General features: G+C 51.8%; 1 protein-coding gene across 1 annotated transcript in view; it reads right to left on the bottom strand.

The window, feature by feature from the left end:
* LOC144731804 (N-acetylglucosamine-6-sulfatase-like) overlaps positions 1-17,540 on the bottom strand; it is a 28,586-nt gene continuing 11,046 nt past the window's right edge. The window contains exons 6-14 of the mRNA XM_078613052.1: positions 16,974-17,147; positions 15,335-15,417; positions 13,691-13,809; positions 12,389-12,492; positions 11,464-11,565; positions 9,572-9,688; positions 3,134-3,244; positions 1,476-1,640; positions 1-577 (exon numbers count right to left, since the gene is read on the bottom strand). Of these exons, the coding sequence (XP_078469178.1) occupies positions 572-577; positions 1,476-1,640; positions 3,134-3,244; positions 9,572-9,688; positions 11,464-11,565; positions 12,389-12,492; positions 13,691-13,809; positions 15,335-15,417; positions 16,974-17,147 (981 nt within the window). The 3' untranslated portion in view covers positions 1-571. The remainder of the gene's footprint in view (positions 578-1,475; positions 1,641-3,133; positions 3,245-9,571; positions 9,689-11,463; positions 11,566-12,388; positions 12,493-13,690; positions 13,810-15,334; positions 15,418-16,973; positions 17,148-17,540) is intronic.

Here is a 17,540-nt window from a genome sequence, read left to right as displayed (position 1 = left end):
TTGCGGATCGTCACGGACGCGCGTCACGACGGTAGCGACCCTGGTTTCGACGAAAGTGCGAGAAAATCCCTGCTGTCCGCGTGACGACCTTCACGGGTTGTGGACGGTGCTTTTTGCTAAACTAAACTAAACATGTTCAATTACCGGGAAAGGCCACGCTGAGCTGCGTAGCTCTTCTTCGGAGCCCACGTCGCTATCACAAATGATAGCTCAACGGAGCGGCTTCTTATCATCATCATCATCACGTGGAAATTTATAGCCAGCCAAATAATCTGAACCGTCTGATGTTGATTCTAATTGTGGAGGGAAAAAAACGGAGGTCCTGGAGAAAAATCCACGCGACCACGGGGAGAGAGACAAGCAAACTCCAAATGTACAGCAGGCGTCAGGGTTGCGATCGAACCCACGACCTCCTGTACACCAGGCGAGGTAGTTAACATCTCATATCCACCGCGGCGCGCCGAGGGTCGCGTTCGTTCACTCGTCGTCTCCCCCGTCGTCTTTAGTTGAAGGTGTTTAAGAAACGTAGATCGCCTCCTCCCGTCCGTCCACGCTGCGGTGACCTCGGTGTTTACAGCTGTCGCCAACACACACACACACACGCACACACAGTAAACACACACACAGTAAACACACATCCAGTAAACACACATCCAGTAAACACACACCCAGTAAACACACACAGTAAACACACACACAGTAAACACACATCCAGTAAACACACATCCAGTAAACACACACAGTAAACACACACACACGCACACACACACAGTAAACACACACACAGTAAACACACACACAGTAAACACACACAGTAAACACACACGCACACACACACACAGTAAACACACACAGTAAACACACACACACACACACAGTAAACACACACACGCACACACACACACATGCACACGCACACAGTAAACACACACACACACACGCACACACACATGCACACGCACACACACACACACACGCACACACAGTAAACACACACGCACACACACGCACAGTAAACACACACACACACAGTAAACACACACACACAGTAAACACACACACACACACAGTAAACACACACACACGCACACACGCACACACACACAGTAAACACACACGCACATGCACACACTAAACACACACACACATGCACAGTAAACACACGTTACAGCACAGTTATGACGGAGATCCATACGGCGTCTCAAATGCGATCGCATCTCGTGATGCTGTGCAAGCAGCAGCAGCGGGCAACATTGAATCTTGCTTTTTAAAGACAGCGGCAGAGGCATTGAGGCTGCCTGGAGTTTAACGGGAGCAGGGAGCCGACAGCATGGACGGCAGGGGAAGGGTCCGCGGAGTTCCCATAACCTCCCCCCCCCTACGTCGCGGTTCGTGCTCTGTATCGAGCTCCTATAAAAAACTAAAACTACAATGACGATGAAAACAAACAAATGGTGACGGAGCGTCCCTCTCACCGGGCCGAGGGCCTCGCTCGCCGGCTTGCGGCACGCCGCGCCGACGCACGACTGCAGCGCCATGAGGCGCTGGTTCATGGAGACCAGCAGGTTGGGGTCCACGGCCTTCACGATGTTGGTCAGCTGGTGCGCGTCGGCGGTCACGTTGTACAGCTCCACCGTGGCCTGCAGAGACAGAGACCCCCGCCACGCCGCAGAGCCTCGGCACACTTCGGGGGCGAGCGCCACGAGCGAGCAAACCGTGAAGGCCGCCACGGCACACGACGGAGGTGGGTGGCCGGCTCCGCCAGGCAGAGGTCGCAACCGGGTACCCGATACCCGTACCCTACCCGATACCCGGCTACCCTACCCGATACCCGGCTACCCTACCCGATACCCGTACCCTACCCGATACCCGGAAACCCTACCCGATATCCGGCTACCCTACCCGATACCCGGCTACCCTACCCGATACCCGGCTACCCTACCCGATACCCGTACCCTACCCGATACCCGGAAACCCTACCCGATATCCGGCTACCCTACCCGATACCCGGCTACCCTACCCGAAACCCGTACCCTACCCGATACCCGTACCCTACCCGATATCCGGCTACCCTACCCGATACCCGGCTACCCTACCCGATACCCGTACCCTACCCGATACCCGTACCCTACCCGATACCCGGCTACCCTACCCGATACCCGTACCCTACCCGATACCCGGCTACCCTACCCGATACCCGTACCCTACCCGATACCCGGCTACCCTACCCGATACCCGGCTACCCTACCCGATACCCGTACCCTACCCGGCTACCCGATACCCGTACCCTACCCGATACCCGTACCCTACCCGATACCTGGCTACCCTACCCGATACCCGGCTACCCTACCCGATACCCGTACCCTACCCGATACCCGGCTACCCTACCCGATACCCGTACCCTACCCGATACCCGGCTACCCTACCCGATACCCTACCCGATACCCGTACCCTACCCGATACCCGTACCCTACCCGATACCCGTACCCGATACCCGGCTACCCTACCCGATACCCTACCCGATACCCGTACCCTACCCAATACCCGTACCCTACCCGATACCCGTACCCTACCCGATACCCGTACCCTACCCGATACCCGGCTACCCTACCCGATACCCGGCTACCCTACCCGATACCCGTACCCTACCCGATACCCGGCTACCCTACCCGATACCCGGCTACCCTACCCGATACCCGTACCCTACCCGATACCCGGCTACCCTACCCGATACCCGTACCCTACCCGATACCCGGCTACCCTACCCGATACCCGTACCCTACCCGATACCCGTACCCTACCCGATACCCGGCTACCCTACCCGATACCCGTACCCTACCCGATACCCGGCTACCCGATACCCGTACCCTACCCGATACCCGTACCCTACCCGATACCCGTACCCTACCCGATACCCGACTACCCTACCCGATACCCGGCTACCCTACCCGATACCCGTACCCTACTCGATGCCCGGCTACCCTACCCGATACCCGTACCCTACCCGATACCCGGCTACCCTACCCGATACCCTACCCGATACCCTACCCGATACCCGTACCCTACCCGATACCCGTACCCTACCCGATACCCGTACCCTACCCGATACCCGATACTAACCCCCCCTACACACCTGGGTGTCGGCAAACTCGCAGTACTGAAGGTCGACGGTGCCGGAGAGCGTGCGGACGCAGGCGTACGTGTTGTTGAACGCGTCCTCGCACACGCAGTCGGGGAAGCACTCCTGCACACAGGGCGGCACCGCGTGCGAACACGCCGTTTTTATTTTGGCTCGGTAATGTGTTTTGCCAGACGTCCCGTAGAGTAGCGAGTCGCAATAAACAGTCCGTTAAAGGCTACACGGAGGGAATGAAGCGAAACTCAACTCGATTTGAAGCTTTTGTGACTGCAGTAATTACTCTTTGCTTCTATCGGTAGAGTCACGTAGAGTGTTGACTGTTGTGCTAGCCGACTCTCTGTGTTGTATTGTATTGTATTTCGAAGTTTACTAGGTTTGTTTTGTACCTGATGACGATTGCTTGTGTTGCAATCAAAATGTCGCATTCTATAATTTAATTTATTTTCTTTCTACGTGACTTTACCGAAAGAACCAAGGAGTAAACTCAACTAGATTTGTTTTACCAGGTAAGGCCCCACTGAGCTATGTAGCGCTTTTTCATAAGCGACCGGGTCACAAATGATAGCTCAACGAAGCGGCCTTGCACGTGGAAATGTTTAGCAGCCAAATATTCCAAACGTGTGATGTTGATTCTAAATGTGGAGGGGAAAACCAGAGGAGCCGGAGAAAAATCCACGCGACCACGGGGAGAGAGACACGCAAAATACAAATACACAGCAGCAGGCATCAGCGTCGGAATCAAGTTCAAGTTCATTTATTAGGTATAGCCCTGTGAGCCATTCAGCTCTTGAATCGGGTGCAACCGCAACAAACAAAAAACAAAAACATGAACAAAAAAACATCTTAAAGTGAATATGTGACTAAGTGCAAACAGAAAATCCAAGAAAAGACAGCAAAATATTGCAGAAAAAACACCGTACACCAACGCTGTGTGCAAAAATCCCAGTGGGATGCAAGTCAAACAACAACAACAACAACAACCACAAGACAGCTTAGATTAAGGCCATCAGTCTAACTCTGTACTACAACAAACAAACATGGCTAAACCAATACACTTTTCGAAATCACCAAAATAAAGCCATGAAAGCAATGAAAAAGCAATCATAGGAACTGTGACAGAATTTTCACAATAAATGGCATAAACAACATGTACTACCAAAACCCTGCAGCCATAGCTGGCTGCATGAGTCACTCCACCTTTAAGATCAGCACACTAAATCAAAACACAGGTCATACTTTGCAGCGATCATCCGGAGCGAAACATTTTATTTTAGGTCACTGAATAGCACTGGCAGCTAGGGGTGTACAACTCCTCTAGAGCAGTTTTGAGTGAAGATCTCATAGGTAGTGACTCAAGTTTCAATTTATTGGCAACAGCATTCCAGACCCTGGGGGCATCAATAGCAAAGGCCCTTCCTCCAGTATATGTACGGCAATAGGGAATATTAAGCTGGTAAATGAGTGTAGACCTTAGGTCAAATTTGTTCTTTGAAACAGAGATGAGATCCAGCAGGTAATCTGCAGATTCTTTTGCAAGTACATCATGAATAAATAAGATCTGGTGCACAAGCCGTCGAACATTCAGAGATGTTAAGTTTGACCCAATGTAGAGGTCACAGTGGTGAGTCCTATATGGGCAGTTCAATGCAAATCTTAAGGCCGAGTGATACATTGAGTCAAGCTTCTTCAGTACAGTACTTGGGGCTGATTTATAAACAATGTCACAGTAATCAAGTAGAGGCAGTATGGTAGCTTTAATCAATTCCAAACGGAACATAGGGGGGAAGCAGTGCTTGTGTCGATATAGAAAACCAATTTTAATTTTTGTCTTTTTCCCAATATAATCAATGTGATCTTCAAAATTCAGTTTTGAATCCAGGATGATCCCAAGATACTTATAGATCTTAACTTGCTCTATTTGATCATTATTTAAGGAATGTAATTTGGGGAAAATAACTTCCCGCTTTAGTCCTGGTGAGAAGCATAGCACCTTGGTTTTGGCAGGATTTAGGACTAGTTTAAGAGCAACTAGCTGATGTTGTAGTTTGTTGAAATCACTCTGGAGCTTAGCAATCACGTCATCCGGAGAGCGGCCAGCAGTAATTAGTACCGTGTCATCTGCAAAAAGATTTACCCTGGAATAATCCAGTTCAGTGCCCAAGTCATTTACATAAAGAGAGAACAAGAGGGGGCCGAGAATGGAACCCTGTGGAACCCCTTTTGTTATCTTAACACTGTTTGACCTCCAACCATCTGTGAATACAGTTTGGGTGCGAGAAAAGAGGTAATTTTTTAACCATTTTACTGTGTTTTCGGAAAAACCGAGGCAACTTATTTTACTAAGCAGGATGTTGTGGTCTACTGTATCAAAAGCTTTGGACAAGTCAAGAAAAAGACAGGCGCAGTACTGCTTATTATCAAGGCTACTATAAATGTGATTCATAGAGTCTAATGCAGCAGATGTGGTGCTGTATTTTTTTCGGAACCCAGATTGTTTTAGATGTAATAGATTGTTGGCGGACAGGAAACTGATAATTTGGTAGTTCAATAATTTTTCAAAAATTTTCATCAACGGGGACAAAATTGAGATAGGTCGGTAGTTATTTGGATCATCTTTAGGGCCCCCTTTGTGAAGTGGACGAACATAGGAATGTTTCCATTCTAGAGGAACTGATGCTTCTTTGATGGACAGGTTGAAAATATGGGCTATAGGTTTGTATATTAGGTGACCAACACTTAGTAGAGCAAAGACGGGAATACTATCTGCTCCGGTAGAGGAGGACCCTTTGAGGAAGGACAGTTGTTTCAAAACATTACTTTCGTGGATTGGCTGAAAACTAAATTCGCTTAATGTTTGGATAGGGGTGTAGGAATTTGCATGAGCAGGGGTGACTCCCAATAGATTATCAAATAGGGTACCAGCTTCAGAAAAATGAAGGTTAAAATTGTCAACTATTTTTTGGGGATCTGAAAAATATTCCCCATTTCGGTTAAGCTGAACGGGCAGATGATCTGTTTTGGATGCTTTTTCGATACATTTGATTGTTTTCCAGAAAATCCTGGCATTTCCATGAGATTCAAGGAGAGTAGAAGAGAAGTAGTCATTTTTTGCATGCCGTATTTTTTTGACGCATCTATTCCTTAAAATCCTGTATTCTAGCCAGTCATTAACCAAATTACTTTTCTGAGCACATGCCCAAGCCTTGTCTCTAGTTTTCATGAGTTTTGTAATCAAAGGATCAAACCATGGTGGACGATTGCCTTTAGTTTTAAATTTAACCAACGGAGCATGTTTGTTAAGAATTTGTAGAAACGTGTACCTGAAGGTCTCCCAAGCCGTAGTCAGGTTTGGAATATCACAGACCTTGTCAATATCCGAGTGAAGCACATCATTAGTAAATGCCTGTATGCTGAAGTGTCTCATGGAGTGCTTCTCAACCAATTTAGGGGGGGCTTTGTGTCTGGCTGATGATCTCACCCCAAAAATGAAGGAGTGATCACTAAGGTTATTACCTAGAACACCAGTCAGTGCGAAATTGTGAGGGGCATTTGTCAATAGGACGTCAAGCAGAGATGACTGTCCCGGATTTTTTAGGTTGGGTCTTGTGGGGACATTTATTAATTGAAACAGGTTAAATTCATCTGCAAAATTTGTGGCCACGGCCGGCGGGTTTAGCCAATTCCAATTTAGATCACCCACTAAAACTATTTCACCTTTAGGGAGGCCCCCAAGAAGCTCTCTCAGTGCAGATGCAGCTTCAACATCCTTACCACTAGGCGGTCTATAGCAGCACACTACCAATATGTGTTGATTATTAGGGAGAGTTATTCTGAGAGCCAGACCTTCAAAGCAACATTTTTTAAACAAGGAGTGAGCTGGTGAACATGCAATAGTATTACGAACATAGATGGCAATTCCACCTCCTTTAGATCCTCGGTCAAGCCGAAAAAGGTTGTAGTTGTCAATCGTAATCTGCAAGTCATTGACGGCAGGAGTGAGAAATGTTTCTGTTAGGCAAAATATGTCCGGGTCAAGATTTGCTACTTCTAGTTTTAGTTGACTTAATTTAATCAAAAGCCCTCTGATGTTGACATGTAGAACACCAACACCTTTTCTGCCAGAAAAATCTACAGAATTATATGAGTTCTTTACATTTGGGCCAGGATGAAGCTCAATACCACCCAGAAATAAGAAAAGTAGAATTAATAGTTTGCACAGGTATTTTCTGTGAAAGGATGAAGAGCGACGAACCTTGGACGAATAGCAGCAGCTCACAGATGGTGTTATTTTTAAGAGCAGAATGAAGTTTGGAAGGAGTGCTGGTGAAGTAATGGGACAAAGATAGGGTTTAAAAGGATACAATGATGGAGTGTAGAAGTGTCTATAAGTTGTTTCATTAGCAGGTGTAGTGGCACATTTAGCAATAAGTATTGACGCGAAGTAACGCGGGTAGCCGTTTGTAGAGTTGAGTGTGGCACTAGATATGGCCGGGAGGGACAGTAGTAAGATACACAGCAGGTGAATTGACATCTTTAAAACACTAAATTTAAACACACACACAGCTCACTCACACGCAGCTCACCCTCACCCACTCTCACGCACAGCCCACACCCATGCAGCACAACGCACACACGGCCGCACACGCCGCCGCCATCTTGCTGCTGTTGTTGTTGCAGCTGCTGTTGTTGTTGCAGCTGCTGTTGTTGTTGCAGCTGCTGTTGTTGTTGCAGCTGCTGTTGTTGTTGCAGCTGATGTTGTTGTTGCAGCTGCTGTTGTTGTTGCAGCTGCTGTTGTTGTTGCAGCTGCTGTTGTTGTTGCAGCTGCTGTTGTTGTTGCAGCTGCTGTTGTTGCAGCTGCTGTTGTTGTTGCTGCTGCTGTTGTTGTTGCAGCTGCTGTTGTTGTTGCAGCTGCTGTTGTTGTTGCAGCTGCTGTTGTTGTTGCAGCTGATGTTGTTGTTGCAGCTGCTGTTGTTGTTGCAGCTGCTGTTGTTGTTGCAGCTGCTGTTGTTGTTGCAGCTGCTGTTGTTGTTGCAGCTGCTGTTGTTGTTGCAGCTGCTGTTGTTGTTGCAGCTGCTGTTGTTGCAGCTGCTGTTGTTGTTGCTGCTGCTGTTGTTGTTGCAGCTGCTGTTGTTGTTGCAGCTGCTGTTGTTGTTGCAGCTGCTGTTGTTGTTGCAGCTGCTGTTGTTGTTGCAGCTGCTGTTGTTGTTGCAGCTGCTGTTGTTGCAGCTGCTGTTGTTGCAGCTGCTGTTGTTGTTGCTGCTGCTGTTGTTGTTGCAGCTGCTGTTGTTGTTGCAGCTGCTGTTGTTGTTGCAGCTGCTGTTGTTGTTGCAGCTGCTGTTGTTGTTGTTGCAGCTGCTGTTGTTGTTGTTGCAGCTGCTGTTGTTGTTGTTGCAGCTGCTGTTATTGTTGTTGCAGCTGCTGTTGTTGTTGTTGCAGCTGCTGTTGTTGTTGTTGCAGCTGCTGTTGTTGTTGTTGCAGCTGCTGTTGTTGCAGCTGCTGTTGTTGTTGCTGCAGCTGCTGTTGTTGTTGCTGCAGCTGCTGTTGTTGTTGCTGCAGCTGCTGTTGTTGTTGTAGCTGCTGTTGTTGTTGCAGCTGCTGTTGTTGTTGCAGCTGCTGTTGTTGTTGAACCCACGACCTCCTGTACACCAGGCGAGGTAGTTAACATCTCCAAGCCACCGTGATGATGATGAGACAGACGCAGACTCAATACACAGCAGGCATCTTCAGGGTCGGGATCGAACCCACGACCTCCTGTACACCAGGCGAGGTAGTTAACATCTCCCAGCCACCGTGATGATGATGAGACAGACGCAGACTCAATACACAGCTGGCATCTTCAGGGTCGGGATCGAACCCACGACCTCCTGTACACCAGGCGAGGTAGTTAACATCTCCCAGCCACCGTGATGATGATGAGACAGACGCAGACTCAATGCACAGCAGGCATCTTCAGGGTCGGGATCGAACCCACGACCTCCTGTACACCAGGCAAGGTAGTTAACATCTCCCAGCCACCGTGATGATGATGAGACAGACGCAGACTCAATACACAGCAGGCATCTTCAGGGTCGGGATCGAACCCACGACCTCCTGTACACCAGGCGAGGTAGTTAACATCTCCTAGCCACCGTGGTGCCACAAAGATCTCCCCCCCCCCCCCCGTGTATCCTCAAGACTTTTGGGGCAAGTGCCGTTAGCGAGCAGCACCTCCGAAGGCCGCCCACGACGCACGAGGAGGTGGGTGGCCGGCACCACGCCCGGCCGCCCGGCCTCCCGAGAGGCGATGTTGACGCTCATCCCTCGGCGGCGCGTCACCCACGGTAGCGGAGTGGGGGGGGGGGGGATGCGGTAGGGTGTGGGGGGGCGTGGGGGTGGGGGGGCGGTAGGGTGTGGGGGGGCGTGGGTGGGGGGGGCGTGGGGGGCGGTGTTTACCGCGACTCCTGGGCCCAGCTTGGGGCAGGCCGGGTCGGCCTCGTGTCCCTCCCCCTGGTACTCCACCAGGAAGTCCGAGCGCCACGCTGGCACCACCGCTGCCTTGTCCACGGGGTGCTGCACAGAGTTTGCACGCAGTAGCAGCAGCAGTAGCAGCAGCAGCAGCGGCAACAGCAGCGGCAGCAGCAGCAGCAGTAGCGGCGGCAGCGGCAGCAGCAGCAGCAGTAGCGGCGGCAGCGGCAGCAGCAGCAGCAATGGTAGCAGCAGCAGCGGCAGCAGCAGCGGCAGCAGCAGCGGCAGTGGTAGCAGCAGCGGCAGCAGCAGTAGCAGCAACAGCAGCAGTAGCAGCAGCAACAGCAGCAGCAGCAGTAGCAGCAGCAACAGCAGCAGCAACAGCAGCAGCAGTAGCGGCAGCGGCAGCAGCAGTAGCAGCGGTCGCAACGATACGTTCATAACTTGCAATGGATTCATGATTAAACAATGACCGTGTAATGATTGAGGCCTATTTACAACTCAGCAGTGATTATAACGACACATGTATCATGTATGGTGTATGTATGAATTTTGAACTTCTTTCGCATCGTACGTAGCCAACCTCGCTAATCGGAGGCGCGGGGGAAGGACAAGAAACTAAACACAAAAAAGAAGTTTTAAAAAAATAAGTTACCAATTTAGTATAGTGGTGTAGTGTATAGTGTATTGTATAACGTAGTGTGTGTAGTATAGTATATAGTAGTCTATAGTGGAGTGTATAGTGTAGTATTTGTGTTGAACTTCTTTCGCACCGTACGTAGCCAACCGCGCTAATCGGAGGTGCGGAACTATTTTTTTTAATTAAACAGTTGCCGTATAATGATTTAGGAGTGTTTTGAGACCTCACTTATAATAATGATATGATAATTGTATTATTATTAAGTAATATATGTGTCCAATTAAGTCCCTTCCACTATTTAAGTCCCATTTAAAACATTTATTTGTTGACCTCAGAACTTTAATTGATTGACCGTGGTTTGGCTGTGCCACGCGGCTTCTGTGTCTTGCCAGGTGCGATGTCCTTGGTTTATTCTGTTGCTTTTCTATCTTCCACAGCGATGTGAGATGCAGTTTTGCACGAACGACGCAACAGACCTCACAGCACCTTGGTGATAAATGACACTTCCTGGGTCGGCAGGGAACGCCGACGTTTAAACTAAAACTCACTATTTTTTTGACTATTTATATTTTCCCAGGTAAGGCCGCACTGACCTGTGATAGCTCTTTCTCAGAAGCGACCTGGCGATCACAAATGATAGCTCAGCGAAGTGGGCTCATCATCATCAGGTGGAAATCTAGAGCAGTCAAATAGTCTGGATGCACTTTCTAAAATGTGGAGGAAAAAGACCCGGAGGACCCGGAGACAAATCCACGCGACCACGGGGAGAGAGACACACGCAGACTCCAAATATACAGCAGCAGGCGCCAGGGTCGGGATGGAACCCACGACCTCCTGTATACCAGGCGAGGTAGTTAACATCTCCTAGCCACCGTGATGATGATGAGAGAGACACACGCAGACTCCAAATATACAGCAGCAGGTGTCAGGGTTGGGATCGAACCCACGACCTGTATACCAGGCGAGGTAGTTAACATCTCCTAGCCACCGTGATGATGATGAGAGAGACACACGCAGACTCCAAATATACAGCAGCAGGCGTCAGGGTTGGGATCGAACCCATGACCTCCTGCATACCAGGCGAGGTAGTTAACATCTCCTCGCCACCGTGATGATGATGAGAGAGAGACACACATACTCCAAATATAGGCAGGCGTCAGGGTCGGAATGGAACCCACGACCTCCTGTGTACCAGGCGAGGTAGTTAACATTTCGTCCGCGCCCTCCCGCCGTCGCTCACCAGCAGAGGCACCATGGACATGCCGTCCATCCGCGTCTGGGAGACGCTCACTCCGGCCAGCTCCAGGAAGGTGGGCCCCAGGTCGATGTTCATCACGGGAGCCTGCGAAGGTGCAACCCAGAGTCAGGTCAAGTTTCAACTAAAACTATAAACACGGAAGTATTTATTTTTAACATCTCCACCACGCAAGGCACTCCGAGGTGCTTATTTAACGCCGGGTCAACCTAGGGGAGGCCCAGGACCGGTTCGAATATTCGCCGCCGCGAACTCGCGTTGCCGGGTTCAAAGCGCAGTTCCCTAACCGCTGCGCCACCGCTCAGGTTTTTGTTCGCATGTAAGGGGACTACCAGAGTAGGGACTACTTTGTAGGGGGCTACTTGCGTGGTAATAATTGGCCAGTAGCGGCTCGCAATCGGAGCGGGGGCTGCGAGGTCTAAATCCTGGTTGGCCGTTGACTCAGCCCATCAGCCTTGCGCAGTGTCGGTAAAATGAGGACCATTTTAGTTTTTTTTGTTCATTCTAGATTTGAAGTTTTCGTGACTGCAAGGATCCATACTCTTTGGTTCCGTGGGTTCGATCCCGACCCCGATGCCTGCTGCTGTATATTTGGAGTTTGCGTGTCTCTCTCTCTCTCACCGTGGTCGCGTGGATTTCTCTCCGGGTCTTCCGGTTGTTCACTCCACATTTGAGTATTTGGCTGCTAGACATTTCCACGTGATGAGCCACTTTTCGTTGAGCTATCATTTGTGACCAGGTCGTTTATAAATAAAATACAAAATTGTTTACGTTGAGTTTTGTCTCGCTCACCCCTGCCACAAGAAAGTGGAATATCCGCCAGCGGCTCGGCGCTGTAAAGGGGACGCAGGAATGAGCACACCGTCCCCCCACCCACCCCCCCGACCTTTTGAACCCGAGCGTCGCTCACCCGCAGGATCTGCTTGGCCTTGATTCCCGGCCCGCGCACAAGCATGGGCACGCGGATGTCGAACTCGTACAGCTGCCGCTTGTCGTTGGGCAGCGAGAATTGCCCTGGGGGGGGGGGGGGGTGGGGTGGTGGTTAGTCGATCACAGTGGCGTGGGTGCCACTCCGGCAAACTTGCTAAGTAACTGCAAGCGAAACAAAAACGAATTCAGCGGACGCTCTGCACGCGTGACGTCATTCGTTCACGCTCGCTGGTTACCCTCGGAGACCGCATTGTGAACGACCGGTGACTTTAGAAAGGTCTCATATCGTTCGAGGCCATCGCATGGATTTACATTTGACCGTAGTTATTTCATGTTGGCAGATTCACACGTGATTGTTCACCAACGACTCTCACGTACGATATGATGTCACACATTTATACTGGTAGGAACCGGCGCATTGCATTTGTCGGAGACAAGCGAGGGGGGGAGGGAGGGCTCTCGTGAGTGACCCCCCCCCCACCTGAGTGACCCCCCCTCCCCTCCCCCCGCATGTGAGTCACCACCCCCGCCCCCACCTGAGTGACCCCCTCCCCCCCACCTGAGTGACCCCCTCCCCCACCTTAGTGACCCCCCCCCTCCCCCCGCATGTGAGTCACCGCCCCGCCCCCACCTGAGTGACCCCCTCCCCCACCTTAGTGACCCCCCCTCCCCCCCACCTTAGTGACCCCCCCCTCCCCCCGCACGTGAGTCACCGCCCCGCCCCCACCTGAGTGACCCCCTCCCCCCCACCTGAGTGACCCCCTCCCCCACCTTAGTGACCCCCCCTCCCCCCCACCTGAGTGACCCCCTCCCCCCACCTTAGTGATCCCCCCCTCCCCCCCACCTGAGTGATCCCCCCCTCCCCCCCACCTGAGTGACCCCCTCCCCCACCTTAGTGACCCCCCCTCCCCCCCACCTGAGTGACCCCCTCCCCCCACCTTAGTGATCCCCCCCTCCCCCCCACCTGAGTGATCCCCCCCTCCCCCCCACCTGAGTGACCCCCTCCCCCACCTGAGTGACCCCCTCCCCCACCTTAGTGACCCCCCTCCCCCCCACCTGAGTGACCCCCTCCCCCCACCTTAGTGATCCCCCCCTCCCCCCCACCTGAGTGACCCCCTCCCCCACCTGAGTGACCCCCTCCCCCACCTTAGTGACCCCCTCCCCCACCTTAGTGACCCCCTCCCCCCGCACCTGAGTGACCCCCTCCCCCCCACCTTAGTGACCCCCTCCCCCACCTTAGTGACCCCCTCCCCCCGCACCTGAGTGACCACCCCCCGCCCACCTGAGTGGTAGCCGTTGTCAGAGGAGAAGAAGATGTAGGTGGAGTTGAGGAGGTTGAGCGACGACAGCTTCTTCACGAGTCTCTCCACGAGCTCATCGACGGACAGCAGGGTCTGCCACCTGCGGTCGCGGCGGCGGTGGCGGCACGGCGAGATTAGGGGGGAGGTCACAGAGGCTGGGTTCCAATCCGGGTGTCCGGGATCGATTGGTCTCGGCCGGCCCGCCCACCCACCCCGCGGAGAGCTTCGTGCGCGACGAAAAACGATCGCCGCTGTGACATTTTGCTCTCAATCCACCGCGGGATGAAGGCCGACGCCGCCTTGCGACGGTTCTCATTTATTTTTGCTCGTCCAGGCGAAACCTCCGTCGCTCCATCTCCACGGTGGACGTCCTCTGGGCCGTGCGTCCCCTGCTTTCGGCCGACAGTTGTGTCCGAGAGCGGCGCTGGAAATTCGACGTTCCTCTGGTAGGGGACTGGTCTCTCCACCTCGACGACTGCTGGCGACTTCCCGGACAAAGTGGGACTCGTTTAATCTCGATTTGAAGCTTTCGTGACTGCAGGAATCCATACTCTTTTGTGCTTTCGGTAAAGTCACGTGGGTATAAAAATAAAATAAATCACGACGTTTCGATCGCAACACAAGCAATCGTCATCAGGTGGGAAACCACAGCAAGAAAAAAAAACTTCAGCAAAAATGTTTGCTTGCAGTGCTTTTCCCACCTGATGATGATTGCTTGCTTGTGTTGCGATCGAAACGTCGTGATTTATTTTATTTTATACCCACGTGACTTTACCGAAAGAACCAAAGAGTTTGGGACTCGTTTTCTTGACCTCCTCCCCCCCCCCCCCCGAGGGGATTGTGATTTGCGATGACCTGCCTGCTCCCCACTCTCCCCCAAGCGGGATTTGAACCAGAACATTCTGCCCTCGGGTCTGACCACGGGACAGTGGTGGCTCGGCCAGAGGTCAAAAGCAGCATCAGCAACGTTTATACACATGATCATCATACGTATTGTCAAATAATGAATACATATTAACAATATTATCTCATAAAAACACAAAATACTAAAACTAAACTATTTTTTATTTTACCAGGTAAGGCCTACTGAGCTGTGTATCTCTAATCTAGAAGCGACCTGGCAATCACTAATGACAGTTCAACGAAATGGTTTATCATCATCATCACGTGGAAATTTATAGCAGCCAAATACTCTAAAAGCACGTTGTTCAATTCTAAATATGGAGAGGAAAAACCGGAGGACCCGGAGAAAAATCCACGCGACCACGGGGAGAGAGAGACACGCAAACTCCAAGTATACAGTAGCAGGCGTCAGGGTCGGGATCGAACCCACGACCTCCTGCACACCAGGCGAGGTAGTTAACATCTCCTAGCCACCGTGATGATGATGAGACAGACGCAGACTCAATACACAGCAGGCATCTTCAGGGTCGCGATCGAACCCACGACCTCCTGCGTACCAGGCGAGGCAGTTAACATCTCACCACCACACTTGGGCCCACGGTCCAAAAGAGCCCATTTCAATCTCTGCCCCCCAGGGTCTCAGGCATCATCCATTCTCAGACCAGAACAGACGCTACAGCACTTGCCCAGGCAGAGGAGGAACGCGAAACGCCACCACCCACCTCTTCCTGAAGGCGTTGTCCAGGAAGTTGATGGAGTCATTGGACATCGGCGTTTTGGCCTGCTGGATCAGCCAGTGCTTGTCCTGGAATTAGACGAGTTTGGAAAAAGTCATGCAAAGACAAAGATCCCCCATGTAGCCTTAACAGGCTGTTGGGACAAGTCCTGTTAGAGCAGGGGTGGGGAACGTCCGGCCCGCGGGCCGTAAGAGGCCCCGCGAAATCATGTGTTGTGGCCCTGCCAAGGCAACCGCAGGCGGGACTCGAAATTCAATAAATCTCGGAGCAAACCTGGAAAAACAGTTGCGAGTAGCAACATCATCAATACCAGCTAACATCACACGCCTCGCCAAGAGAAGCAGTTCCAGCCATCGCATTATGGGTGAGTTAATGAAATGTTTGACCAAATATGACGGGCAAATTTTTATAATTTTGTATGGCCCGCGAATGATGTTATAGATATCCAAATGGCCCTTGGCAGAAAAAAGGTTCCCCACCCCTGCATTAGAGAATAGCACCTATGAAGACCGGCACGGCACACTCGGGGGTGGGTGGCCAGCACCACGCCCCTTCTCTCCCCAGTGGCGATGTTTACCCACACACCCACACACACTCACACACACCCACACACACACTCTCACACACTCACACACACACCCACCCATACACGCCCACACACACCCACGCACACCCACGCACACCCACACACACGCGCTATGTCTAACACTTTGCCAGAGGGGCTTGGAGAGTTTTTAGCAAAGCTTGAGCACTGTGCGGCATGGGTACAAAACAAGGTTTCTGTTGCACTGGGATTTGCCAGGGTCACCAAAAGCACCGAACGTGCATTAGCCTGCGTTTGTCTGCGGAAGTTTTTAGCTCGCGATATGGAAGCTGCGGCGTGCCTGCCAGGGTAAACAGTTCGCTGTCCTTCCCCCGCATCTCCAATAAGCACGGTTGGCAATGTATGGCACGAAAGAAGTTCATCATACGTACAATAACAATCATCAAAATTCTAATCATAAAGCTGCGGGGCACAGCAGCAGACCCTCGGCATGACGACGAGTCATTAAACTCAACACGAGGACACGGCAGCACGATACAAACCAACGCGAAATTATCAAATCCACCGAATTGGCTGCAAGTGAAACAACGTCACGTGTGTAAACAAGCCTGAGAAGCGAGGTCCCGACCAGCACTGCCTGAGCTCCACGCGGGCGCTACGGCTCGACGATAAACCCTCTCGCGCTCTGACGTCGCAACGGATCGGCGGCGACGACGACCGACGTCAAAACGCCGGTTCGGCGGCGGTCCACGGTGGGCCACGGAGGGCCACAGAGAGCCACAGCGGGCCACGGTGGGCCACGGAGGCCCACGGAGGGCCACGGAGGGCCACTGTGGGCCACTGTGGGCCACTGTGGGCCACTGTGGGCCACTGTGGGCCACTGAGGGCCACTGTGGGCCACTGTGGGCCACTGAGGGCCACTGTGGGCCACTGTGGGCCATTGTTTCATTATTATTTTCGGTGGGTGGGTGGGCCGGCCGAGACCAATCTGCCCGCCGCAATTGACAGATGTCGGCCTCATCCCCGGCGGCCAGATGCCCGGATTCGCTCCCCCCTCGCCATCGCCCCCCCCCCCCGCACCTTGCCGTGCACGTTGAAGCTGCCGTCGCGGGGGGCTTTGGTTCCGACGAAGCTGTTTTGGAACTGGGGGGCCGCGTCCCAGGGAGAGTGGGGGGCCGACGTCGACAGCATCATGAAGAACGGCGTCGCGAGGTGGCGGCTCCAGCCGTCCAGGAAGTGCAGGGAGCGGTTCGCCTGCCGAGCAACGGAATTCGTTCGTTTGTTTTGTTACTTTTGCCAGGTAAGGCCCCACTGAGCTATGCAGCTATTATACAGAAGCGAGCTGGCCACCACTAATGATAGCTCAACGAAGTGGCATATTATCGCGTGTACATTTATAGCAGCCAAATACCACTGGTCAACAAAAAAGAAAACATTTTTTTTTCTGGCCTGGACTTTTGCAGCTGTTTTAGACTAATTTCAGGGTGCTGATTCCAAATCTGATCTCAGATTTGCTCTATAACATCTCGTTTTTATGCTATCGGCATACCCCATTTTCATTGATTTTACCCGAAATTAACTCTGCCACTTATGATTGCAAGTTGTTGCGAGTCAGTGACTGCTTTAGTGTTAAAATATGGTGCTGTA

The sequence above is a fragment of the Lampetra planeri genome, chromosome 40 (genome assembly GCF_965212315.1).
Source record: "Lampetra planeri chromosome 40, kcLamPlan1.2.h2, whole genome shotgun sequence".
Taxonomy (NCBI): domain Eukaryota; kingdom Metazoa; phylum Chordata; class Hyperoartia; order Petromyzontiformes; family Petromyzontidae; genus Lampetra; species Lampetra planeri.
This window is presented reverse-complemented; position numbering and strand designations above follow the sequence as displayed.